This window comes from Mus caroli, unplaced genomic scaffold (genome assembly GCF_978045245.1).
Source record: "Mus caroli unplaced genomic scaffold, Mus_caroli_1 scaffold_6, whole genome shotgun sequence".
Taxonomy (NCBI): Eukaryota; Metazoa; Chordata; class Mammalia; order Rodentia; family Muridae; genus Mus; species Mus caroli.
This window is the reverse complement of record NW_028227261.1, coordinates 39,549,081-39,574,411: the sequence shown is the minus strand read 5'-3', so window position 1 is coordinate 39,574,411 and position 25,331 is coordinate 39,549,081. Positions and strand designations below refer to the sequence as shown.

General features: G+C 50.3%; 2 protein-coding genes across 12 annotated transcripts in view; one reads left to right on the top strand and one right to left on the bottom strand.

Moving 5' to 3' along the window:
* Positions 1-10: 10 nt before the first annotated feature.
* Positions 11-15,609, top strand: Tmem53 (transmembrane protein 53). 3 transcript variants are annotated; one of them, XM_021160266.2, is made up of 3 exons: positions 11-198; positions 12,882-12,997; positions 14,917-15,609. In XM_021160266.2, the coding sequence occupies exons 1-3, from the start codon at positions 117-119 to the stop codon at positions 15,568-15,570; spliced, it is 852 nt and encodes a 283-aa protein (XP_021015925.1). In that variant the 5' UTR covers positions 11-116; the 3' UTR covers positions 15,571-15,609. The 3 variants fall into 3 exon arrangements, with proteins under 3 accessions (XP_021015925.1, XP_085695175.1, XP_021015926.1); XM_021160267.2 differs by having other exon boundaries at positions 16-177; XM_085839049.1 differs by lacking the exon at positions 12,882-12,997 and having other exon boundaries at positions 14-177.
* A 2,973-nt stretch (positions 15,610-18,582) lies between these two features.
* Positions 18,583-25,331, bottom strand: part of Rnf220 (ring finger protein 220) — a 219,011-nt gene continuing 212,262 nt past the window's right edge. For all 9 annotated transcript variants that reach the window (XM_085839046.1, XM_029476301.2, XM_021159692.3 and 6 more), the window contains 7 exons: positions 25,056-25,152; positions 24,792-24,878; positions 24,631-24,686; positions 24,420-24,498; positions 20,367-20,475; positions 20,173-20,247; positions 18,583-19,508 (listed from right to left, as the gene is read on the bottom strand). In XM_085839046.1, coding sequence (XP_085695172.1) covers positions 19,437-19,508; positions 20,173-20,247; positions 20,367-20,475; positions 24,420-24,498; positions 24,631-24,686; positions 24,792-24,878; positions 25,056-25,152 — 575 coding nt within the window. In that variant the 3' untranslated portion in view covers positions 18,583-19,436. The remainder of the gene's footprint in view (positions 19,509-20,172; positions 20,248-20,366; positions 20,476-24,419; positions 24,499-24,630; positions 24,687-24,791; positions 24,879-25,055; positions 25,153-25,331) is intronic.

Sequence of the window (25,331 nt, the reverse complement as noted above, 5' to 3'; positions counted from 1 at the left end):
ACGGCGCTGGGCGTGGGCGTGAAGGGGGGGCGTGGCCCGGTGGCGTCCGGGCCCAGGCGAGGTGAAACTGCGGGAGTTCCGGCGGGAGGCCCGTGCTGACGGCCCGCACCTTCACCATGGCCTCGGCCGAGCTGGATTACAGCATCGAGATCCCGGATCAGCCCTGCTGGAGTCAGAGTATGGAGGGGGATTGGGAAGGTGACCTAACAGCGATGTCCCGCCCGCCCTGCGGTCCCGCCCTCCCTCGGCCCGCCCCCTTCGGGGGTCCCACAGGGCTGGCTAGAGCTTGCGGGGGGGGGGGGGGCTCCGAGTCCCGCCCCCCGTGCCCCGCCCCCAGTCGACTGAGGGTCTTTCTGTTCCACGCCAGGTTCTCAAGGGCAATGTTCTGCATCCCTTTGTAGCTGGAGGCCCTTCAAGCTTCATTCTAATTCTTTTGTTTTGGATTGTCGCTCCTCATTTGCAAGTGTGGCTAGGCCCATCTTTCATTTTTGCAGACTGATTGGATTCCTGGGGGAGCCTCTGGTCCTCAGAAAAGCCAAGGGACTCAGCAAGCCTAGTCCTGCCCTTCTCAGCTCACCCTGGCAGTGGTTAACACAACGGTCGGTTAGGCCCGGTCGAATTCTGTTGAAATCCTATCCCTTTAATAATTGGATGACCTTCGGCAAACTTTCAACTTTGAATTTTAGTCGGCCAATGCTTCTGCTCTTTGGTGTTTCCAGCCCACTGCCCCGCACTTGTCCAGCTCATCATAAAGTTTAGCTAGGGGGTGCTTCCTTCAAAAGCCTCCCCAGAGCCCGGTGGTGGTGGCACACACCTTTAATCCCAGCACTTGGGAGGCAGAGCAAAGCTGGAGCAAAGCTGAGGAAAAATTGCTGGTTGCACAACTGAGATTATTTGTGTAAAGGACTTGGCATGAATCCTGATGGAAGTGAGCTTAGTAGTTGGCATTTAAACTTAACGTGTGTGTGTGTGTGAGAGTGTGTGTGTTTAACCCTCCTAAGGCCATATCATTAAAAAAGATGTGTGGGAGGCCTCCTAAGATTAGTAGCTTGTAAAGCAGTGTAAGTTGTTGGATCAGAGAATGGAAGGTTGTTCCCTTTGGAGACTGTTGGAAACTGGGGCAGAGGAGGCTTGGAGTACAGGTTGGCCAATGCTTCTGCTCTTTGGTGTTTCCAGTCCACTGCCCCGCACTTGTCCAGCTCATCATAAAGTTTAGCTAGGGGGTGCTTCCTTCAAAAGCCTCCCCAGAGCCGGGCGGTGGTGGCACACACCTTTAATCCCAGCACTTGGGAGGCAGAGGCAGGCGGATTTCTGAGTTCGAGGTCAGCCTAGTCTACAGAGTGAGTTCCAGGACAGCCAGGACTACACAGAGAAACCCTGTCTCAAAAAACCAAAATAAATAAATAAATAAAATTTAAAAAGCCTCCCCAGGCCTCCCTTCCTAGGCCCTCCTGTCCCACTGTGTGTTCTTGCTTGGAGTCTATCTAGGACGGGGCAGGAGCCTCTCATCTCCCAAAGCATGAAGGAAGGACTGCCCTATCTGTTTCTCCCTAGAGGTGGATCGTTGGGCTTAAAGATGTGAAAGGACTTTTGAAGAATTTTTGACAATAGCATTAGATGAAGTCAGTTACTATTTCTGTCTTGGTAGAGCCATCAGCTGCAAAGGGCTGGTTCTCCATTCTGCATGGCCAGGAGGGTAGGGATTCTCTCTCCCCACGTGGGTAGAGACAGTCTTATTTATTTAGGCAGGACTGGGGGATTGAACGCAGGGCCTCATGCGTGCTAAGGCAAGTGCTTTACCACTATGTCATACTCAGCCCGCATTAACTTTGATTACATATTTATTTATTTGTGTGTGTGCATGCACACCATAGTGTATGTGCACGGGTCAGAGGACAGTTGGTGGCAGTTGGTTCTCTTTCTTCTGGGTGGGCTGGAGCACTAGCTCAGGTCCTGTGGTCTATCAGTAAGTGCTTCTCCCAGCTCAGCCTTCCTTTTATGACAGTTGTCTTGACTGGCCTTGAACTTACTCGACTGGCCTTGAACTTACTCTGTAGCCCAAAAGAGCTTGAAATTGCAATTACCCTTTAATCTTTCCCAGTAGCTAACGTTCCAGGCCTGTTGTAGAAATTGTTAGAAAGCACTTCCTATTGAGCCACAGCAGCCTCACATCCCTTCTGCTCAGTTCAGCTTTTGCTGTGTCCCTGCCTTGGGCGAGTTATTGGCACCTCAAGCGATTCATGTTCCGGTGCCCTGCAGAGAGCTGTGGTTTTCTGGAGGGAGGGGATGTGGAAGCAGATGGTTTTGCAATGATGTGGATGCTATCTAGAAAGTAAGCCTTCTTCCTCTGGAAGGGACAGCGTTCCTGCTTCCTCAAACCTTTCCTCCAAGAGGAAGTACCTCCAGGGCTCACGGTTGTTTCCACTGCTTCCCTCTCATGGTGCATGCCCCAGACTTAAGCCAGAGGTCATGGAATGTTTCCTTAACCCTAACCCTAATCCTAACCCTAACCCTGACCCTAACAGGTGCACTGCGGGCTCTGAAACCTCTGGCTTCTCCTCTGCAGAGAGCTCCTCTACAGGTTGACCTGGCTACACAGAATTACTTTCCTGGAAGGCTGGGGGCAGAGATTGCCCTTCCTCTGTGCTTAGTGTTTAGTGAGGAAGTGTGTAGGACTGTCAGTCATATTTCGGTTTGGGAACTGCCTCCCTCCCAATAGGAAGTCAAAGCCACAGAGCCAGGCTCTGCACTGAATTGGCAGCAAGGTGAGCAGCCAGTGGAGCGGTGGGCTGCAGTCATTTGGAGCCCTGGGCTTTGTGGGTCAGGCTGGGCAGACTGTCTTCCCACACCCCACTGACCCTGCAGAGTTCACAGAGAATCTCACGGCAGGAATCTCATCCTCAGATTTGGCCGTCACACAGGCAACTTGAGGGGTTTCAGACTTTATTGTGGGCCTTCCTTCTGTGTGTTACTGGTAAGGGTTAAGTAATGTAGCCATATCATTACGCTCAGGAAGTTATTGCTGGCACCAGGGAGCAGTGCTGGGTCCCCTCCATCATGAGGGGCCTGTGTTGAAGGTGTAGAGCTTCCAAGGGCTGGCAGGTCCCTGGCCAACAGCAGAAAGTGCCAAAGGAAAGGTACTGGAAGAGAACCAAGGAGGGAGGAGCTGCAGAGGGCAGGAGCCTAAGAGAGACTGTGGAGAGAGAGCTCTGCACTGTGGAGAGTCAAGGAACTCAAGAGGTGGCCAGGTATAGAGGCATCACATAGAGGAGGCTGAGGCAGGAGGATTGCAGTTTCAAGGTTAGTCTGAGCAGGACTCTGTCTCAAAAGAAAAAGGAAGGAAGGAAGGAAGGAAGGAAGGATGGAAGGAAGGGACAGTTAATATTTGTTCCTCTTCTTACCTGTAGACCCCCAAGGGCTGCTGTGACTGCCACCTTCTTCCAAAGTGTTCCATTCACTTATTTTAAAACCACTGAACCTAGCCAGGTGTGGAGGTGCACACCTTTAATCCTGGTGCTCGGGAGGCAGAGGCAGATGGATCTCTGACTTGGCTAGTCTGGTTTACAGAACAAGTTCCAGGGCAACCAAGACTACATAGAGAAACCCTGTCTCAAAAACACCAAAAAGCAAAACAAAACAACACAACACTGAACACTTCATGTATCTCCTGTCCTTTGTGCAGGGGCCAAGCGGATCTTCTCTGTGATCGGTCCAGTTTCAGTGTTGTTGAAGCACAAATTTTATTGATTTTTGAACTCTCCTACCTCTTCTTTCATCCATTAACAAGCCAGTTAAAACCTCTTTCCTAGCTGGGTGGTGGTGGCGCACATCTTTAATCCCTGTGCACTCGGGAGGCAGAGGCAGGTGGGTCTCTGTGAGTTTGAGGCCAGCCTGGTCTACAGAGTGAGTTCCAGGATAGCCAGGGCTACACAGAGAAACCCTGTCTCAAAGAAAATAAAGCAACCCCCAACTCCAAAAGAGAAAAAATGAAACAAAACAAAACAAAAAACTTCTTCCCAGGGGCCTGCTGCGTGCCTGTCTGTTCCAGGCCTTGCACCTGAAGTCTGGGCCCAGGGTGCTTGTCATGATTGTCATCTTCCACTGTGACCATGCTGTCCCCCATCCTCATGCCAGCCCTCTGGGAGACCCCTTTCGTGATGTCTTTAATCTTCACCATCACCCTGGGAGGAGGGGTACCCTTAGTCGACTTTCACAGCTGAGAGACAGATGGACAGACGGACAGATGCGAGGTATACGGCTTCCCAGTCACACTTTTCCACCTGCGCGCCTCACCTCAGAGCTTGTGAAGGTGAACCTTTTGGCTGCCATGAGGAAGGACTGTGGGAGTGCCATGCCACAGCAAAGGCTGCACACAAAGTAAGGGTGTCCGCTGAAGTATTTTTATTATAGCCTCAGACTGGGAACGACATCATGTCCAATAATAGGAGATTGGTCACCATAAAGTATGAGAGCATTCTACAGTTACTCGGCAGCCACTGAAAATGATGGTGTAAAAATACATAAACTGACGGGAGAGATGGTAATGGTATTTTGCAGAGCAGAGGAAAGCAGGCAGCAGAGAGTGTGACTCCCATTTATTAGATATTCATTTCCTGCTTTTTCTACAGCAGACATGTAACAAGGATTGAACTCTCTGAGGCAATACACCGTTGAGGTTTCTGTGGTGATCTTGCTGAGGTTTTTTTTTTTTTTTCAGCGTTAGTCCCATTTCACAGATGGAGGAACTGGAAAGTAAAGGACTATACCTTAGGTCTGTTTCACAGTCACAGAGTTAAGAGATGTGGAGAGACGTATGGCTTTATACAGTGTAGATTCTTAAATGGGATGCAATTCTACTGTTCTTTCAAAATCTAAGTTTAAAATAATTTGGATTAAATTCAGGAGCAGCGAGACTCTAGAAAGGAATTTTGGGGAGTAGAGAAACCGGGGACTCGTTTTCTTGCTTGTGGTTAAGAACACATGGGCTCCTTGTGTTTTGCTTCTAGCTTCCCATTAAGAACAGCCAGTGTCAGGTGAGCCCTCTCTCTGTCCTGGCTACACGCCCCTGGGATGTATGCAATCTAATTTATACTTTAGTTTATGACTTGAACTGCTTGCTGTACAGCAGATGGATTTGTAATTCCTGTGTTTCTAGTGTCCTGTTAGTCCCTGACAGATGACAGGCAGCCCGGAGATTGAGTTATTTTGTAGCACGCTGAGGAAGTGTCAGGGTAGAAAGGAATGTGTCTTCATTGCCCAGGCTTCGGGGTATCCATGAGCACACTGCCTTCGCTGCTTTGGTGGAACCGCCTTCCCTGCTGGCATTTTGAAATGGTATTGTAACATTCCTCAAGAAATTGGTACCTTCTGCTTTGAAATCATTTTTTGTTGTGGCAGTATTCCAAGGTCTTACACAGGATAGGCCAGTTCTATCCCTGAGCACCCCAGCCCCATATTTGTTTTAGAAAATGCATTTAAAAAGTCATGGAAAAAAATACCTGTAAGCTGGCTGGGGTGCACAGCTGTGACCCCTCATTTAGGATCGAAGGGCAAGAGGACCAGAAGTTCAAGGTGGTAACAAGTCCAAGGCTGTGAGGGAGACCATGTCTCAAAAAACAAATCGCCTCTAACTCAGAAGTATTTACCACTAATATTTGATGTTTTTTGCCATGTATACAATGGTCATATGTACATTTAAAGGATATTATTTTGTGATAGTACTTTGCAGCTTGTTTTTTTCTGTTACTATTTTTAAACATCATATGTAATTTACATATCATAAAATTCATCTTTTTAAAATGAAAAAATTTATTATTATTATTTTTTAGTATATTCACATAGTTGTGAAAACACCAATAGGATCCAATTCTAGAAATATTCACACTGGAAAAGAAATCTTAGGCTCACTAATGGTCACTCCCCGCTCCTCCTCTTAGCTGTTGACAACCACGTATCTGCCTTCTGTCTCTATCGATTTGCCTTTTCTGGCTGTTTTGTATGAATGGAATCATATGATACTTGACCTTTTAGGCCCAGCTCCTTTCACGTAGCATGGTGTGTTTAAGGCTCATCTATACTGCAGGTAGCACTGCATTCTTTATGGCTGAATAGTATTCCATTGTATGGATACATTCACATTCTACAATGAAAACTGAAATCCAAGTTTCTGTGTGGACCATTGTTTTCAGTTCCTGTCTTAGGAGTGAATTATTGGGTCACAAATAACTCAATGATTGATTTTTGTTGTTTGGAGGTAGAGTCTTTGTCTTAGTTAGGGTTTCTGTTTATGTGATGAAACACCATGACCAAAGCAACTTAGGGAGGAAGGGGTTTATTTGGCTTTAGCTTCCACATCATTGTTCATCACTGGAGGAAGTCAGGACAGGAACTAAAGCGGGGCTGGTTCCTGGAGGCAGGAGCTGATGCGGAGGCCATGGGGCATGTTGCTTAGCGGCTTGCTCCTCATGGCTTGCCCAGCCTGCTTTCTTATAGAACCACATCCACCAGCCCAGGGATGGAGCCACCCACATTGGCCTGGGCTGGGCCCTCCGCCGTGGATCACTAGCTGAGAAAATTCCCTACAGGTGCATTGATGGAGGCATTTTTCTCAACTGAGGTTCTTTCTGATGAGTCTAGCTTATGTCAAGTTGACATAAAACTAACCATCACTAGTTTGCGCTGTGCATGCCAGGCCGACTTAAAATTTGCTTGGCAGCCCAGGTTTTACTTGAACTCACAGGTCTCCCGATTCTACCTGGAAAGCGCTGGGGTTATAGTACGTTTCAGTTCTGGGCGGAACCGCCAGGCTGTTGTCTATAACGATTGTACTAGTCTCCTCCGTCTACAGGAGTGTGTGAAGGCTCTGTTTTCTCCTATGGGGTTCGCGATCCTGATCCTCTGACTCTTTGTTTTAGCTCTTCTCAGAAGCATAAAGTGGTGTTTCCTTGTAGCTTTGACGTTCATTTCCCTAACGACCGTGAAGCTAAACCACTTTCCATGTACTCATGACCAGTGGAGAAAGAAGGCTAACTGTAGGAGTAGGATGATATGAGGATGTAAGCACCCATGCGATCAGCTGGGGATGGCTGCGCATGCGCACGCACGTACGTACGTACATACGCAAACACGCAGGATCCTATAACCCCAACTTTGGGGCCAGTGGAGTGGGCGGTGGAGACAAGAGGATCAGTGGGGATCCCTGGCCGCCAGCTTTGCCCCAGGCTCACTTAGAGGCCCTGCCTCAAGGGAATAAGGTGGCGAGTGACAGAGAGCTCTTGATGTCCTTCTCTGGCTTCCATATGTGTGTATGGGTGCCTATGCCTATACAAGTGTGCGTACCATATACACATATACCATAATCACACATATACAGAAGCATTCACTGAAGCATTCTCTCCCCCTCTCTCTGCTCTCTCCCCCTTTGGGTACACACACGCACGCATGCACGCACATACACTTTTTGTTTTTAGATTGTAAAAGTTTTAAAATGTGTTGAGTACAAGTACCATATCAAAGGTGTGGTTTATAGTCTGAGGCGTTTCCTCTCCTCTCTCCTCCTTCTTTCCCCCCTCCCCCTTCTCTCTCTCTTCTCTTTTCTTTCCTTCCTTCCTTCCTTCCTTCCTTCCTTCCTTCCTTCCTTCTTCCTTCCTGGAAGATGCCCTTTAAAGTATAAAGTTTGGGCTTGGAGAGATGGACTAGAGGCTAAGAACACTTGTTGCTTGTGCAGAACCCTCAGTTTCTGTATCTGCCACCCATCTGGAGGCTCACAGGCACCTGTAATTGGAGTTCCAGGGAATCCAGCGCCCCCTTCTGGCCTCTGAGCACCAGGCGCACACACGATGCACAAACGTAAAATAGAAATAAGCAAGTGAAAAGCACAGAGCTGAGAGGTCCGAGCTCACCTGCCTTGTAGGTTGTCTGTGCCTTTGCTGCCACGGCCCCAAAATTGTTGCCTAGTTATGGTCATGGAGATGTGCTCCTCTCTAAAAAAATATTTTATTCTATGCGTTTTGCATACATGCTTGTCTGTGCACCACTCATGTGCCTGGCGCCCATAGAGCTCAGAAGACGGCATTGGATCCCCTGGAACTGGGGTTAAAGATGGTTGTGAGCTGCTACGTGGGTGCTGGAAATCAAACTCAAGTTCTTTAAGTGTGCCTAACCGCTGAGCTATCTCTCCAGCCCTAAGATTTATAGTTTTAATTCTTTTATTTGAGACAGGGTCTCACTATGGAGCTGTGGCTGGTCTGAAATTGAGTCTTCCGGAAGAACAGATAGTGCTCTTAATCACCGAGCCATCTCTTCAGCCTCTAGTTTTAATTCTTATATTGAGGTCTGTGACCTGCTGAAGCTTCACGTGCCACCACTCCCAGCCTGTGACTGTCGCCTCCTCTCATTCTGGGCTTGTGGTGCTAAACTCGGTAGATGTCATTTCCTGCATAGCAGAACCTGCTGGCTAAGGAGAGAGAGATAGACACTAAACAAGACAGCTGTTTAAATCTACAGTAGTCAGTAACGAATTGGATCATGCCTGTTCCAGGGTTTTCATTTGCTCTTTATTGCTATGGAATCAAACCCTAACTGAGTGGAATCAGGTCCCAGCCCTACTCTTGGCCGCTCTCCGTCTCCTCCAGGGTCCCAGTCTAAGGTCTGCCTACTGTGACCCAGGTGGCTATCATAACCTGACCCTTTACATGTCCTCTGTCCAGCCTGCATGCTCCCTTGGGACCTTTAAGCCACTGTAACAAACATGACTTCCTCTGGCCGACCTTTCTTGGTCACTATCGATTTCCAAGCCATATTTCTTCATCATCTTCATCATCATCATCATGGGCTGGAGAGATGTCTCAGTGGTTAAGAGGAGCACTGTCTGCTCTTCCAAAGGTCCAGAGTTCTATTCCCAGCAACCACATGGTGGCTCACAACCATCTGTAATGGGATCTGATGCCCTCTTCTGGTGGGTCTGAAGATAATCACAGTGTACTCATACAATAAATGAATCTTGAAAAAAAGTAATGCCTTTATAGAATATTTAGGTATAGACTCCAAAGGGACAGCTAGGGGTAAAAGTTCATAGTAGAAGGCTTGCCTTTCATGCACATGGTACTGGGTTCCGTTCCCAGCATCACAAAGAAGCAGAAGCTAATGTTGATACATAGGGCAGTGTGCACACCTTCCACCCCCACTCCCATCCCATGAGGCACACGTTGGGTACAGGAGCTGGAGAGCAGAGAGACATGTTCTTTCTCTCTAAGAGCAGGAGGGGAGTACTAGGCTCCGGGAGTCTGCAGCGTTGTCCACGGCACCGGCACTGATGTCTTCATAGAGAAATATCTTGAGAATCACCCTGCCTAGGGAACTAACAGATATCCCACCCCAGAGCTGGGCAGAGTTCCACGTCCCAGTGTTGGAGGGACAGTCTGGAGAATCTGCAGAACCTGCTCAAATCTCTGTGTAGAAATGCTCTTCCTGTGCTTCTGAGGGGCTGGCCTTGTCTTGTGGCAAGGCCACGAAATCCAGTGGCCTGAGCTCAGAGAGTCATCTGGTGGGAGTAGGTAGTTGTTGGTTTAACCCAGGAGCCTGCAAGGCCTGTGCTTGGAGGTGGACAAGATTGGGCTGGTCCCCTCCCCTCCCCACGTAGTTCAGGTCCTCAGGTACTGCCCTGGCAGAAGATATAGGGGTACAGGGATAAGAATGGCTGTGACTGACTGGAGGCACCTGAGTTCTTGGAGCCTGAGAGGGATGGCAGATGTCAGCAAGGGACTGAGGAGGGTCTGGTCTAGTTCCATCTGGCCTAGAGCCCTGCGGGTGCGGGCAGTTAATCTCTGAAGGCCAGAGTCGCCGCTTCTGGAGAGCAGGAACATTGAACTTTTCAATCACACTAATTTCCACAGGAAATTGTTGTCTTCCTTTTGTCCAAAGGTTAGTGATTTATATTTACCATCTTCTTAACTAGCCTTGAAATTTACTGTTGCTAGGTCACCACCAGCATCAATAAATTTCAGGTGTCGGCTGAGCAGAGCCAAGCCGCTTGGTCCTTGGAAGGGTGCATAACTAGCCCCTTTTAAAGGTTGGCTGTCTAGCTACAGTCCTCATGCAAATGTCCCACAGAGGGGTGTCACCTACCTCCCGGGGGAAATGAGGTAGGTAGAGATGGTTTTAGGGAAGTCTCATCAGACATGCATGGTGCAGGCAGCTAACTTTGCTCTAAGTACATCACTGAAGGAGGCATGCTTCCAGCTATGGACGGGGCTGAGCCTGGAGGTGCTCAGGGTGCAGAGCAGGGGTCACATAGCATACCTGCCTATGGTGTTACCAGGTTAAACTTGGTGAATTCAGGCTGCAGCATTCTCTTGGCAGCATGGTGGAGCAGTGGCTGGAGTCAGGCCGCCTCCTGCCCTGCTTCTGTCATTTTTTGTTTTTCTGTCAGTTCTTTTGTTATTATTATTTATATATTAAGAGGGGAGAGTGTCTCGTGTACCCCAGGCTGACTTTGAACCCTGACCTTCCTCTCTAGCTGAGGACAACCTGGAACTTCCGATCCTCCTGCCGCCACTTCCGGAGAACTAGGGCCATTCTAGGTGTGCAACAGCGTGCTTAGTTTTGCTCTGTGATCCTGTGGGTCTAAGCCAGGACCCTGAGCATGCTAGGCAGGCTGTCTGTCAACTGAGCTATGCCCTAAGCCCTCGAAGCTTCCCCCTTAAGATCGTTCCCCCCCCCCCCCCAATGTGTTCACAGAGCAGAACAGAGGCTAGCAAACGCCTTCTGCACAGTCATAGTTTAGGCTCTGTGAGCCACCAATCTTTTTTGTAGGCAGTCATCTGTGAGATTACATCTGAAGGGAGCCATAGACAATAGATAGGCTGGGCAAGAACGGCTATGTGCTCATGTGACTATTTATTTTGAGACGGGGTCTTCTGTGGCAAAGGCTAGTCTCAAACTCACTACTTCTGATTCACTTTCCAAGTGCTGAGGTAGCAGACATGTTCTGCCGTGCTGTGTGTATCATGCTGGGGAGTGAAGCCATAGTCTTTTGTTTTGTTTTGTTTTGTTTTGTTTTGTTTTGTTTTGTTTTGTTTTTCGAGACAGGGTTCCTCTGTGTATCCTTGCTGTCCTGGAACTCACTTTGTAGACCAGGCTGGCCTCGAACTCAGAAATCCACCTGCCTCTGCCTCTCAAGTGCTGGGATTAAAGGCGTGCGCCACCACGCCCGGCGAAGCCATAGTCTTACACATGCTAGGCCAACACTCTGCTAAATGCACTATATTCCAGATCCCTATCAAGACTCCATGTGTACATGTGTGTGTGTGTACACCTACATACCTCCACATGCATGCTCACATGTAGGATTGAACCCACAGCTTTATTCAGGCCAGGCAAGGTCTTTGCCACTGATCCATAGTCCCAGACATTAAATGAGACTTTTTGTAAATTTACAGGTACTTATTCTTTTCAAGATAGGGTTCTAGGCCATTTAGGACTATAGTAAGACCTTGTCTCAAAAAAAAAAAAAAAAAAAAAAAAAAAAGGAAGAAGAAGTAATAGAGCTGGCTCTGTGGGGCCCTCAGCCTGAAGCCATTTTCTGGAACTGGAAAGGAGCCCATGGGTGATGCTGATCAAGCATGAGGACCTGAGTTCACATCCCCAGTTCCCCCAGCAACACTGGGCAGAGCTCGCACAGCTGTGATCCCAGGGTTAGGGAGAGGCGGAGGTGGGGGGGGTATGGGGGATGAGGGATCCTGGAGCTCTTTGGCTGGCCAGCCTAGATGAGTCCGTGAGCTCCAAGTGTACTGAAAGACTGTCTCCACAAACTAGGTAGCGAGTGATTGAGAAAGATACGAAGGTTGACCTCTAGTTTCCACAGTGTCTGTGCACATCACATGAACAATCACATACACCATACATGACATCACATGGACAAACACATACACAATACACACATGACATCACAAGGACAATTACATACACCATACACATGTGACATCACACATGGACAATTACATACACCATTCACACATAACATTTAATGGGGGGCTGGTGAGATGACTCAGCGGTTAAGAGCACTGACTGCTCTTCCGAAGGTCCTGAGTTCAAATCCCAGCAACCACATGGTGGCTCACAACCATCCGTAATGAGATCTGACACCCTCTTCTGGTGCATCTAAAGACAGCTACAGTGTACTAATGAATAATAATAAATAAATCTTTAAAAAAAATTTAATGGATAAGCACATACACCATACACACATGGCATCACATGGACAAGCACACATGCCATACACACATGGCATCACATGGACAAGCCCATATACCATTCACACATGGCATCACATGGACAAGCCCATATACCATACACACATGCACCATGTTAGCTCACAGACCATAGAAAAACAGTGGGTTGGCGAGATGGCTCAGTGGGTTAAGACATTGGCTATCAAGGCTAACGACCTGGGTTTGATCCTCAGGATGCATGACAGAAGGAGATCCAGCTCTGACAGGTTGTCCTCTGACTGCCAGACTCATACCCCTTGGCACCAATGTCCCTTCCCATACAAAAAAAATAAATGCAATTTTTAAAAATGGAAGAAAAACCAATTGATTTAGTTCATAGATTATGGTTCCCTGGGCTGGAAGGTGAATTAATTGTCTACAAAGGGCACTCACTTTCTTGTCTTGAGATTCGAGTTACTAAAATATGGTGTCCTCGTGTGGGTTTATCCAGCAATGCTGCGGTACCTCCTCAGAGGCCTAGGAAAAGGCAGTTGGCTGGAAGGATGGAGCCACGTGGACACTGAGTACTTGTTGGTTCCCAGCTCACAGCTCTAGATTGGCCAGAACCCCCAGTCCTGCCTCTGGTGTTGACAGCCCTCATCTGTGTTTCAGAGAACAGACAAGGTGGGAAGGAAGCTGGGAAGCAACAGCCTGTGGTGATTCTCTTGGGCTGGGGAGGCTGCAGGGACAAGAACCTGGCCAAGTATAGTGCTATCTACCACAAAAGGGTGAGTACCGCGGGCAGGCAAGTGTGCCCAGGGGGCGGGCTTCTGCTAACTGGGCTGCTTGGTGGGGAACTTTAAGCTTGGTTGCTTCGCCTTTGGGCTGGAGCAAAAGTTGGTCACCTATGTGGCAGCCCTGGATCTGTACAGGGAAGACCTATGAGGGAGACAGTGGGCTCATGGGCTTTGGTTCTGTGGGCAGTCTGAGAAATAAAGTGGGTCGGTGGTCATAGGGAAGACAGAAGTGCTGGGGGCAGGTGCAGGGACAGCCTCAGGGAAGGGTCGCCACACCCCTGGCAACGAGAAGGTGGGCATGAAGAAAAAAAAGCTTCCCAATGGAAAACTTGATTTTTCTTAGAGAGTAATGCCAGCCTGTCTTATGCTGTAAGGAACGTGTCCTGTTTGCCTTTTGTCGAAAAAGATCTAGTCAGCTACTGTGTGCCGCCTGACGCCACCTTGTCATGTTACTAAGTTTTCATTGCATACCATGTACAGTCCATGTCCAGATACCCAAGTCGAATGTCCAAAGCATCTTACAGAGCTGATATGTCCAGCCCCGGAGTCCCATCCATGTCGCACACTGCAGGCCTCTCCATCCTTCCTTGTGCTCTAAAGAAGGCCTTACTTTTGGCTTACTGGGAAGACTGAGCTGCAAGGGGATATGTGTAAGAGTAGAATCCCACCTGCCGCGGGGTGGGGGAAGGCTAAAAGCCTCTCTGAGATGTTAGCGTTTGGGGGTGTGGGTGGCCTTCAGCAACCCCTTTCAGAGTTTTCAGCGCTTCCACGGCTGGAAGCTCAGGGGTCTCTGAGAGCTGTGCCCGCAGGTCTCCCCTCATTCCTGACAGGTGCCAGCTTTGTCACTTGAGATACTTTTTTTTTTTTAAACTTCTACCATAACCTTTCGAGGTGGGTGTCATCCTAGTTATAGATGGGGGCACAGACAGAGAAAGAGGAAGTAAATTACTCTTTGCCCAGACAGTTAATAAGTGGCAGGGCCAGGAATTAAGTCCAGACCCGTTTGACCCCAGAGCCTGCCCAACTCATGCTCCTGACAGAGAGGCCCTTTGTCTCTAGAACAAATTAATAAGAGGGGTTAAGACCTAGACAAGGTGGTGTCTGGTGCCTCTTCTAACTGACCTTCATGGGGACCTGACCAGAGGTATAAAGGTTCACTTGAGGCAGGCAATAAAAGGACTATGGAAGTTGAAAGTGAGCTTGGGCCTAGAATTTAGCATTTAAGAACAATATTTTCTGTATTTTGAATTTCTTTCATTGTTGTTTTTTTCTGTCCCTCTGTCTCTGTCAGTTTATCTGTCTTTTTCTGGTTTGGAATTTCAAGTTCCAAACCAGCGTGAGAGGTGGTCCAAAGTCCAGGAATCAGATATAATTAAGGGTCAGACCCCCAAATACAGACAGTGTGGACTCTGTTTTCAGGGCCCTGCGACAGGGAAGGGGGAACAGGACTGCGATGTGGAGCTGGCTCATCTGCGCCCTCTGGTGGTCAAGACTGGGTCCTGCATGCCATCTCTCGCTCTCTTGGGGGTGCCTACTTGTGTCTAGGAACTAAGGGCAAGGCACAGTAGCTGCAGCTTGGTGTACCCAATCCCCAAGGCCTTAACTATGCAAGGTCTGGAGTGGTGTTATCCAGGAGGACAGCCACAGAGAAAACGAGAGGGAAGATACTTTCTTTTGGTAGAATCAGATGTCTCCAAAACATGTTCTTAGCTCCAGGCTTCAAAGACCATCCCAGGCTGAAAAGTCTAGACAGCATGAAGCCCGGGGTTTTCGGAAACAGGCCTTGAGTGTACTTCCACTCCTGGGAAGCACCTATGCCTGCAGCTGGCAAGCTAGTTACAACAGAATCCTGTGGAAAGTAGGGCTACTGGGCTCCTTCGGCTAACCTGTGCGTGCGCTTGTCTCTCCAGGGCTGCATTGTGATCCGATACACGGCCCCCTGGCACATGGTCTTCTTCTCTGAGTCCTTGGGCATCCCTTCACTTCGCGTGATAGCCCAGAAGCTGCTGGAGCTCCTCTTTGACTATGAGATTGAGCGGGAACCTCTGCTCTTTCACGTCTTCAGCAATGCCGGCGTCATGCTCTACCGCTACGTGCTGGAGCTCCTACAGACCCACCAGCGCTTCCGCCATTTGCATGTGGTGGGCACCATCTTTGACAGTGGTCCTGGCGATAGCAACCTGATAGGGGCCCTGAGGGCCCTGGCAACCATCCTGGAGCGCCGACCTGCGGTGCTGCGCCTGTTGCTCCTGGCAGCGTTTGCCCTGGTGGTGATCCTGTTTCACTTCCTGCTTGCTCCATTCACTGCCCTCTTCCACACCCACTTCTACGACAGGCTGCAGGACTCAGGCTCCTGCTGGCCTGAACTCTACCTCTACTCTAGAGCTGATAAGGTGGTCTCGGCCAGGGATGTGGAACGTATGGTAGAGGCACGTCTGGCTCACCAGGTCATGGTGCGTGGAGTGGACTTTGTGTCATCTGCGCATGTCAGCCACCTCCGAGACTATCCTACTTACTATACAAGTCTGTGTGTTGACTTCATGCATAATTGTGTCCAATGCTGAGGTCCCGCTCCGGAAATAAACGCCGACACCTCCCTTCAACCTTTATCTATCCTGGGGGCTACTAGCATGGCTTCGCCCTCCAATCACGGGATGGGAGTGGCAGGGCAGGTCTCTGTGGGGCAGCCTTACAGTTACTTGGACAAGTATAGTAGGCTGGTGATTCCTACGGTGTTACGGTGTTTGCGCTCTCTCTCTCTCTCTCTCTCTCTCTCTCTCTCTCTCTCTCTCTCTCTCTCTCTCTCTCTCTCTCTCGTGTTAGGTGGATGGCTCCAAGCCCAGAATTGTCTTCAAAAATAATGTGGGGTTGAGGAGGGAGCTCAGTTGGTAAATTGCTGGCAGTATAATCATGAGTTCAATCCCAGAACTCACATTAAAGAAAGAAAGAAAGAGAAAGAAAAAGGAAAAAAAAAGAAAAAGAAAAAGAAAAAGCCAGGCATAGTGGCACACACTTAAACTCCCAGCTCTGGGGAGGCAGAGATAGGCAGGTGCCCGGGCTCACTGGCTAACTAACCTAGCCTACTTAGTGAGCCCCAGGCCTGAGAGAGGACCTGTCTCAAGCAGCAAAGTGACAGTGTCTGAGGAGCTGTGCCCTAGGTGACCTCTGCCTCCACAAGCATTTGCACACAAGTGTGCCTTCACACATACAAGCACACACGGAGCTTGTGGTAAGAACCTTAACATAGGAGTTGTTCTTAGCCCAAAGTCCTATATGTCCAGTCGGTGACCCTGCGTGTTAACCATAGGTGTACGGCACCTATACATACAACTCATATAGCTGACTTCTAGTTCTTGGCTATCTTGCATATCCTAGAACTTAAGGATCTTAGAAAATGGAAATGTTTTGTTTTGTTTTGTTTCAAGATGGGGTCTCTCTCAATGTAGTCTTGGCTACCCTGAAATTTGCTCTGTAGACCAGTGTGGCCTCGAACTCACAGATCCGCTTGGCCCTGCCTCCAAAGTGCTGGTTGTTAAAGGCCTGTGCCACCCCACCCGGCTAGGTAATTGAAATTTTATACTTGTTCTCAGAATTAAGTTTTGGTGTGAGGAGGGGGAATGGGTGTGTGTGTGTGTGTGTGTGTGTCTGTCTGTCTGTCTGTGTGTCTTGTAGCCCAGGCTGCCTCAATCTCACTATGTAGCTGAGGATGACTTTGAGCTTGGGAGTCTCTGCCTCCCAGGTCCTGGGATAACAGCCTATGCTAGCGTGCCTGCTTTGAATTTTGAGTTCATGCCTGGAAGGTGCTGCAGAGTAGCAGAGGGAGGCTGGGGAGCAGGTCTGTGACCCCTCTGCAAGGACATAGCCCCGCAGTGGGAAGCCCTGTCCCCACTTGGGCCTGAACCCAGAGAGGCTGTCTCTTGACCTTACGAACTGGGGATCTGAGGCAGACAGCAGCGAGAGCTGAGGATTTGGGGATCTGGGGCCTGCTTGGTGCCACAACACTTCGTTAGGGAGCTGCCGAATTAGAGGGATTTGGTGGCTGTGTATTTAAGGGGAGGACTATGTGCGTGTGGGGCAGAATGGCTGCCATGCTCAAAGGGAGGGAGAATGTGGTGATTCTTGTCTTGGAAGGCAGAACCAGGGTAAGGGGATTCAGGCTGAAACACCACTTTTATTTCTCATATAGTCCCACTCAGTACCCTCCAGCAGCAAAGATGGCCGTACTCAGAAGTTGTACCACCTACTGTGCTGAAAGTCACAGCTGCACAATTTGCGCACATAGTAGGTTAGGTAGTTAAATATTTGTTGATTGAATGAACTTTCTGTGATCAAGGGTCTTGGGTTTGAGAGAAGGGCTTTCAGAGTTTGGCAGGCAGTTTGAAATCTGTGGGTGGGAAACTTCTAATATTCTCGGGGTAGTAGATCCCCAAGTCTCCAGGGGCCAGCTGTCTCCTCCTGGGCTCAACCTCTGGGCTTCTCTGCAACTTTTCTGCTTCCTTGGAGATATGCTTACATCCCTAGCCATGGCCAACAGGTGGCAGTGTTGCCTGGGCCATGAGATAGCTTAAAGCATGCTTTGGTGGAATGAATGCCCTGTTAAATGTGCCAGGTTAGAGAGTGTATGCCCCCCAACCCTCGGGTTTGGGGTAAGCAGCTGTCAAGGGCCCGATGAGTCCAGGGCAGGGGAAAGGGAGAGCAGAGACATGAGACACATCTGGCTGCTTAGAACTGACCGCTGAGACAGATCACCTTTTCCCAGGCATCAGAGGGCTGTTTCACTTTGCACTGGGAGCCAGGTAGGCTGGATTTCAAGCCTACCAGCTGTGCTCAGGATATTCGGTGGCACCCAGCAGGGCATGAGGACCATGAAGGGGCTCTTCTGGATTCCAAGACAGTTGGCTTGCAAAGGGAAGCAGAGGCTGCCAACTAGATCGGATTGCTGTGGTTTTGCAGGCACCCCAAAAAGTCCCGTCCCCCCCCGCCCCCCCGAGTCTGAGCAACCACCTTTTTCTCACATTTCTCTGGTGAGGGCTCTCCTGAACCCTCTGCCAGGAAGCATCCAGCTACTTCACTGGCAGCGGGGAGCTGTGGAGCTAACAAGGTGCTATATCTGAGTCCTGGCAGCTAAGAGCAGTCCTTTACGTGAAGGTCTGTTTTTACCCGAGATCTAGGCAGGAGTTATACCAGGCTACCCCATTCCCCGGCACTCAGATGACCTATGGCACATTTCAGGGGACTGAAAGGTAGCACAGACCCAGAGCTTGTGTGACTTGTCTGTAGCTGCTTCTGCCCTAGGTTGGGGACTAGAGCTTACATCCCCTCTGTACCCCAAGCTCTGACCTCTTTTGTGATTAATGAGCTGACGATTCTACATCGATAAGGAATTAACCTAGAGCCCCTACCCATCAATAGCCAGGAGCCCAGATCCTCAGCCCTACCCCCAACACCTGCTGGGATGCTCCCGGATGCCACCCCCTGCCATGACTTCACACACTGCAGTGTAACCCTGCACAGGATGACCCTCTCAACTGGCTCAGCCACCACCTTCCCAGATCATCTTCAAACACAGACAGCAGTGGTTTATACTGTTTTAATCCATGTCGAATGTAGTTTACAAAGGGAGAGGACAAGTACCTCTGTATAGAATATACAGACACAGCATCACACCATAGGGCCCACAGGAGGGCAGGGAGCATGGCTACTGCAGGGGCTGTTCTCAGCAGCAGGCTGGGCAGCCAGGCACCCTCAGTCATCCAGCCCAACTGCAGCCTGTTCCTGCTCAGTCCCATTCTACCCTGCCTCCAGCTCCTCATGAGCCGCCCCATGAGCTAAGACTAAGGAGGGGATCAGATCCCTTGGGGCAAACACCCCATGTCTGGGAGAAGAAATATACACCACTGAACACTGAGCACATGGGAAAGGGACGGGATGCCATGGGAGAGGCAGAGGCAGGCATCCTAAGAGGTGGCTGAGCCGAGCTCCCAGCCAGCTCTGAAGGGGCACTGCTTCCAGGAGTCATTAAAAAAGAAGAAAAACATACAACCAAAGGGGAGGTGGTAGAGGGCAAAGTGTCCCATTTATACACAACATTGTAAACATACACAGTCTATATTACATGTGCTTCAGTCTGGTGTTTGTGTGTCTGTCGGTCAGTCAGTCTAGGGGATGGATCTCAGGAGCCGTGCCCTGCTATGCTTCCCAAACCACCCTGGAAGCAGAGCCCAAAGAGGCATGGTCCCCAAGTTCAGAAGAACAAGCAGGCAGGGCTGTCCCACTGTGGCTCCAGAGTCCTCTATGTGTGTTTGGGTGTGTATGTGCATGTATGTACAAGGGAAACCTGTGTGAGAGTATGTACAAGGGGAGAGGGAGTCACTGTCACAGAGGCTGGGCAGGGGCGTTGCTCGAGGCAAGGCCTGCCTAGACAGCTAGCTCATAAGTAGATCCTCCGCAGGTCTCCGGGGGCTGTGATGGTGTTGCACTGAGGGCAGAGCTTCTTGGCACCCTGAAGAGAAAAGAAAGGGGAGGGCTCAGAACGGCATGCCATGTTTGTACACATGGGCACCAGGCCTGCAGCCATTTTTCCCCATCAGTTTGTGCTGGGCCCTCATTCTTGTCAGCCAGGCTAGGGATGCATGGGTTGCTTCTGAGCAGGCAGACATGCTCCTGTGTTGGGGAGACGCCAGGATCAAACCGCCTGGCCAGCCCCACAGCAGGAGCCCGGGTAATGAGAACAAGGCTGGGTCCAGCTGTGGCTGCCTGGCCCTAACGAGATTACATGCGGCCTTTGATCAGGACACAGAGCCCATGTCCGGGCCTTTTATTGCTGTCTCCGGGCGACATTTTAATGGCTGCTCCCGAGTTAAGAACAGGGCAGGAGCAGAAGGAGCTTAGTAATGGGAGGGGGAGGGGCAGAGGCCCTTGTCGGGCTTATCCACTCACTACCAGCATCTTTCTGAGGGGGGTGGGAAGAAGGGCACCTGCAGTGAGTGCGTGGAGGGTAGAAATGAATAAACCCTCAATGAGGGTGCAGACAACACATTCAACTTGGGGGTGAATTCCTGACTTCAGGCTGTTCCTTGCCTCCCTCAAGCAGGTGCAATCAGAATGTGAACATCTGGACAGTGCCACAAACAGCTGCCCACCCACTCAGTCTAACGCCACCTCACCAGAGTCCGCAGCCAACACTCTTCACAGTGCACATGCCAACACTGGATAGACGTCAGAGGCATCGAGTAAGAGTCCTAGGGAGGAGGTGGGCAGAGAAAGGGTCGCTGAAGTATGCTCACCCTCTGAGGGCCGCTTTCTAAGCCCACAGGGCACTGAGCTGACCGAGAGCACGCCTCGACTCCTTCCTACTTACCATGCAGATGAGACATTTGTATCGGTCCCCCCGAGATAGCTGCCGTTCAAGCTCCCGGACCCGAGCCTTCAGAGCCTCAAATGTAGTTACAGCTGACTCTTCGGTGATTCTGTAAAGACAACACACAGGGTAGGAAGGTGGAGGAAGTACCTTAGACCCAGAATCCCACGGAGAATCTCTTCTCAACATCTCCACTTGCCAACCACTCCCCGGAGAGCTGGGATCCGCTCTTTCACATCACCTGATCAGTATCTAAGGCAGGTGCTTGGCGACAGCCAGCAACCTACTGGTCTTCAATCAGGCTCAGTTTTCAGTCGGCTCTTAACACACACCACTGCCCTGGGGCCTTTATGGATTTCTTTGGGTTTTTTGTTTGTTTGTTTTTTCTTTTTAAAAAATGGTCTCACTGGCCAGGTGGTGGCAACGCATGTCTTTAATCCCAGTACTTGGGAGACAGAGGCAGGCAGATCTCTAAGAGTTCGAGGCTAGCCTGGTTTACATAGACAGCTCCAGACAACCAGGGCTCTGTTACACTGAGAAACTGTGTTTCAAAAACCAACAAAACAAAAAACCCCACATAAACCAACAAAACAAACACCAAATCAAAACCCCGGCCGGTCTCCTAGATATGGTGGTACATGTCTTTGATCTCAGCACTTGGAAGGCATAAGCAGGCAGGTCTCTGTGGGTTTTAAGGTCAGTGTGGTCTACAAGGGAGTCCTGGGACAACAACCAAAGCTACACGGAGACACCCTATCCCCAAATAAACCAAACAAAAACCAATTCCAAACAGCCCAGGCTGGCCTCAATCCCTCATCTAGTCTACAGGGGTAGTTCCAGGACAGCCAGGGCTATACAAAGAAACTCTATCTTGAACAACAAAGAAAACAAAATTTAATTTTAAGCACAAAGGTGTTGTGCCTGTGGAGTCCAGAAGAGGGCATCAGATCCCCTGCAACTGGAGTTACAGATGGTTCTGAGCTGCCAGGTTGGTGCTGGGAACTGAACCCCAGTCCTCAGAGCAGCCAGTGTGCTCCACACATTGGGCTCTCTGGGCCCCCCATTTTTTTAGATGAACATATAAAGTTTAAGATTCTATCATGGCATTTTAAAAAGTACGCCCTGCCCCTCCTTCTGAGTGCTGGGAGTCTATCTAGGGCTTTTAATATCGGAAGGCATTCGTCCAACTGAGCTGCGCCCTGCCCCTCATCCTTATGGTTTCTAGGGACCAGTTTACTAACATAAACTCAGCCTCAAGAGTTCCCTCAAAGCAGAGGCTCACTTGCCTAAACACAGTATCAGTGACTATTTGCTAGTGACATAAGCCCTAAGTGGGGCACGTGAGCATGAGAAACCATGCTGGTCTTCTTTTGAGGAAAGAAGAGATGCAGGCACAGCAGCACGGATGAACAAGGAGTACTTAGGACCCTCCCAACCCTCCAAACCGCAGGAGAACAAACAGTGGTCTGGGAATGTGCCTTAGGAAATGACAATGCTACACCAACAGCTAAAATGTACTAAGTACTTATTAACTGCCGGGCTTCTTACCAATTATTTAGACTTCCCAAAACCCTGTGAGAAGATGCTCGCCTTACATGAGAAGAGCTGAGGTAGCCTGCCCAGGCTGTGGCAGACCAAGTCCACACTGCTTACAAGGAGATGTGTCTCCAGGCCAAGGAATGATAGAACAAAGGCCAAGCAGCCCACGAGCCCTAGCAGGCTGGTGGCAAGCAAGCACAGAGTGAGGCCACTCCTCCAGCCAGCAGCAGGAACCTGTTCCAAGCAACTGGGGTAAGGGGTGGGCTCTGACAGAATGAGGGAGGTTTCAAAGTCGCACTCCATTAAGACTGGACTGAGGTGGTATTCTGGAGCTAGGGAGTATTCAGCTAGCATGGGGACAATGTGTTCACAAAGCTGCAGAACTTACAGGTGGTCTGTGACCACTGGACACAACTGTCAGAAGAAGGTATATATAGGCAAGATCATAAGAACATGTTTATTATTTTGTCTCATTGCATACCCCAGGCTAACCTCAAACTCAGATTACAGGAATGTACTACCATGCCTAGTTGTATTTAATGTACAACAAATTTCAATCTCTTTTTTTTTTTTTTTAGTATATCAGCAGCAATATAGAATGTGTCTCCCTGGTGGCTGTACACAATGGGCCCATAACCTCCTTCTCCAGGGACACCCAAAGGGTTTATGCCAGCTTTTTAGTGCTGGCAGGTTCCCTGGAGCTCCTTGCTCAATTTCAAGGCTCTGGGAAGCCATCATCATCCTCTCCCTCGTTAGCACTCAGAGGCAGGCGGAATTCTGAGTTCGAGGCCAGCCTGGTCTACAGAGTGAGTTCCAGGACAGCAGGGCTACACAGAGAAACCCTGTCTTGAAAAACAAAAAACAAAACAAAAACAAACAAACCAAACCAACCAACGGCTTCTTTGGCAATCTGCTCAATGCTACACAGAGCATCCCTGTGGCACTGACCTCCTGTGTGGATTGGCGCTCTTTCAACTCAGAGGAGGAGCAAGGCTTTCCCAGTTTTCTAAGGTCAGCCCCGAGACCCGCAAAGCCACACAGGGCAATCCGCCTGGTGCAATACCATGGCTGGCATGGCTGTGAGCTTTTTCTGAGCCCCTTTAGGGCATGGATGTTGTAGTCAGACTCCTGGAGGAAGCCCTGGCACCTTTCTTCCCCCTTCTTGGGTATAAAACAGACCTAGGGCTGGAACCTGTACTTGGTGAACGAGGATGTCCTGGGGACTGAAAAGAATCCATCTTGGTGGATCTGGCAGAGACCTCTGTATATATATAGCAGAAATCAGCCCCCACCTTGTCCTCGAGTGCCCCGCCCACTGGTGCCTGTGCTCACACAGGTGGACAGGAAAGCTGGCGTCCCCAGCCTTGGGTGGGTGGCACCTGCATGGATGGCCACTGCCATGGCCCCTGCCTCCCCCTCAGGCGCCATCCTTGATTAATGATCTTGTCTTTCTGATTTATGAGCAGCCCCTCCAGACGAGGGTGGGAGCCTCTTACAGCCCCGCCCGCCCCGCTCAGCTGGAGTAGGAGAGAATTATTAAATAAACATCCATACGTCACCCCCCCTCCCTAAGCTGGTTGCACCGAATCCGTATGGCCCGCTCCGGCGCTGACACGGAGCAGCTGCGGTGATTCATGGGCAGCCGGGCCCTGCGCTGCGGCCCATACATCATGCCAGCAGCACTTGCGGCCCCGGCCGAGATAAACTGATCAAGCACAACGGGCTGGAATGAATTTATGACAACACAAAATGGAGGGAAACAAATGGGAGGTGACCCAGGCCACTGACCCAGCCCTGCACTGGCCTGCAAGCCACTCTTCTGGCAGGAGGCAAGATGGAACACTGGCCCTAGAATGAAGAGGCTACCCTTTAACCCTAGGCAACCTATCCTCCAGTTGGAGGGAGGGGCAGGTTCAGAGAGAAACAGTGGCCAACGGCAGCCACTCCAGGCAGCACACACTGGACAAGCGCACCTCCGGGGCCAGCACTGGGCTTTCCTTCGCAGGCTTCTGGAAAGGTAGTGGGATGGCCAGCTGACACAGATCCCTGCAGCGCTGTCCAGCAGCACTGGGTAAAGTAACAATGGCCCCCCTTTTCCTCTGCTGGAGAACCCTGGCCAAAATTCCTACTGGAAGTGATGAGACCCACTGCTCCTGCCTAAAACCTGCTGCAAGCGCCACCCGGGACAAGAAAAATGAAACCAATTTAGCTCCCGATTAAGAAACAGAAACTGGAGATGAATCAAATGCACTGGCTGGGCCGGGCGGCCATACATCACGTTCCTCGGCGGGGGCAGCTACAGCGGGCAGGAAAGTACTGTTTGTTCCTCTCCACCAAGGCTCTCAGGGCCATGGCCCAGTGATCAATTCACAGAGTCACGCTTAGCACCAGCTGGGCTCCACAGCCGGCTGTGCACCCAGGGCAGCAGCGCTGAGCTGTACTCAGAGGGCCAGAAGCCCTGGCAGCAGGCCTTCCTGCTTGCAAAGGGCCCCTTTCCCAGCCAACCACACTTACTTCTCAATGTCGCTGTTCTTGCAGGTCTTCTGCATGGCCTCCTGCTTGCTGCCTTCACCATTGCTGGTGGATGGCATCTCTGTAGGGACAAAGTTCAACTCACACTCTGGCTAGATGAACAGCACAGGTGAGTGCAAGGACTGAGACAGTCACCACCATCTAAAGATGTTCTCTCCCACCCCCAATCCTGCTAATCTGGGTCAGGACTTACCATCACTGGCCCATTTAGAGAACTCAGGTGTGATGCGGGTGCTCGGAGGGCCACCACTAGAGGAAAGGAAGGAGAGAGAACTAAGTGAGGCTGCAGGAGAGCCTAGCCCTGCCTCCAGCGATCCCTCCATACACACTGGCCACGCCTCTGCCCACACTTGCTTTAGGACTGCACCCCGGAGTGCCTCTCTCTCCTTGGCTTCACCAGGCTCTTCTCCTGTGCACGGGATGACATCAGCCTCCGTGTATCTGGCATGGTGGTCAAGGACAATAGACCCAAGGTTGCAGTAGGACACAAGGGCTCTGAATGCTCAGGAGTGCCCCTGCCCCCTGAAAGCTGTGACTGGCTCCAGGAGCATGATTACATTTTAGAGGCACCAGTTACTTTTGTTACTGCTGGCTTGCCCCACTTGGCCCCAAGGATACTGTGGTTTCCCATACTCCAGAGTGTCATCTCCATCCACATCCAGGTCAGCATCACTGTCTGGGTTCTCTTTGCCACTGCACATAACGAAGCCGGAGCCTGTGGGAAGCAGAATGTTAAGAAGGGCCAGAGGCCAGGAACTAGCCCCGGGGGGGGGGGGGGGGGCCCTGCTGCTCCCAGGTGGGAATTAGGTCGGAGATGAGACAGATGTACGTCGAAGCAGACATTCAGGTGATTACTCAGTACCTCCAACCCCTTCCTCTGTACTCCTCCCTCGC

Excerpts from the sequence above, each read along its gene's own strand:
- Tmem53 (XM_021160266.2), top strand. The coding sequence starts at position 117 with ATGGCCTCGGCCGAGCTGGATTACAGCATCGAGATCCCGGATCAGCCC. Across the intron at positions 199-12,881 it reads TATGGAGGGGGATTGGGAAG|AGAACAGACAAGGTGGGAAG; the intron begins GTGACCTAACAG and ends TCTGTGTTTCAG. Across the intron at positions 12,998-14,916 it reads GTGCTATCTACCACAAAAGG|GGCTGCATTGTGATCCGATA; the intron begins GTGAGTACCGCG and ends TTGTCTCTCCAG.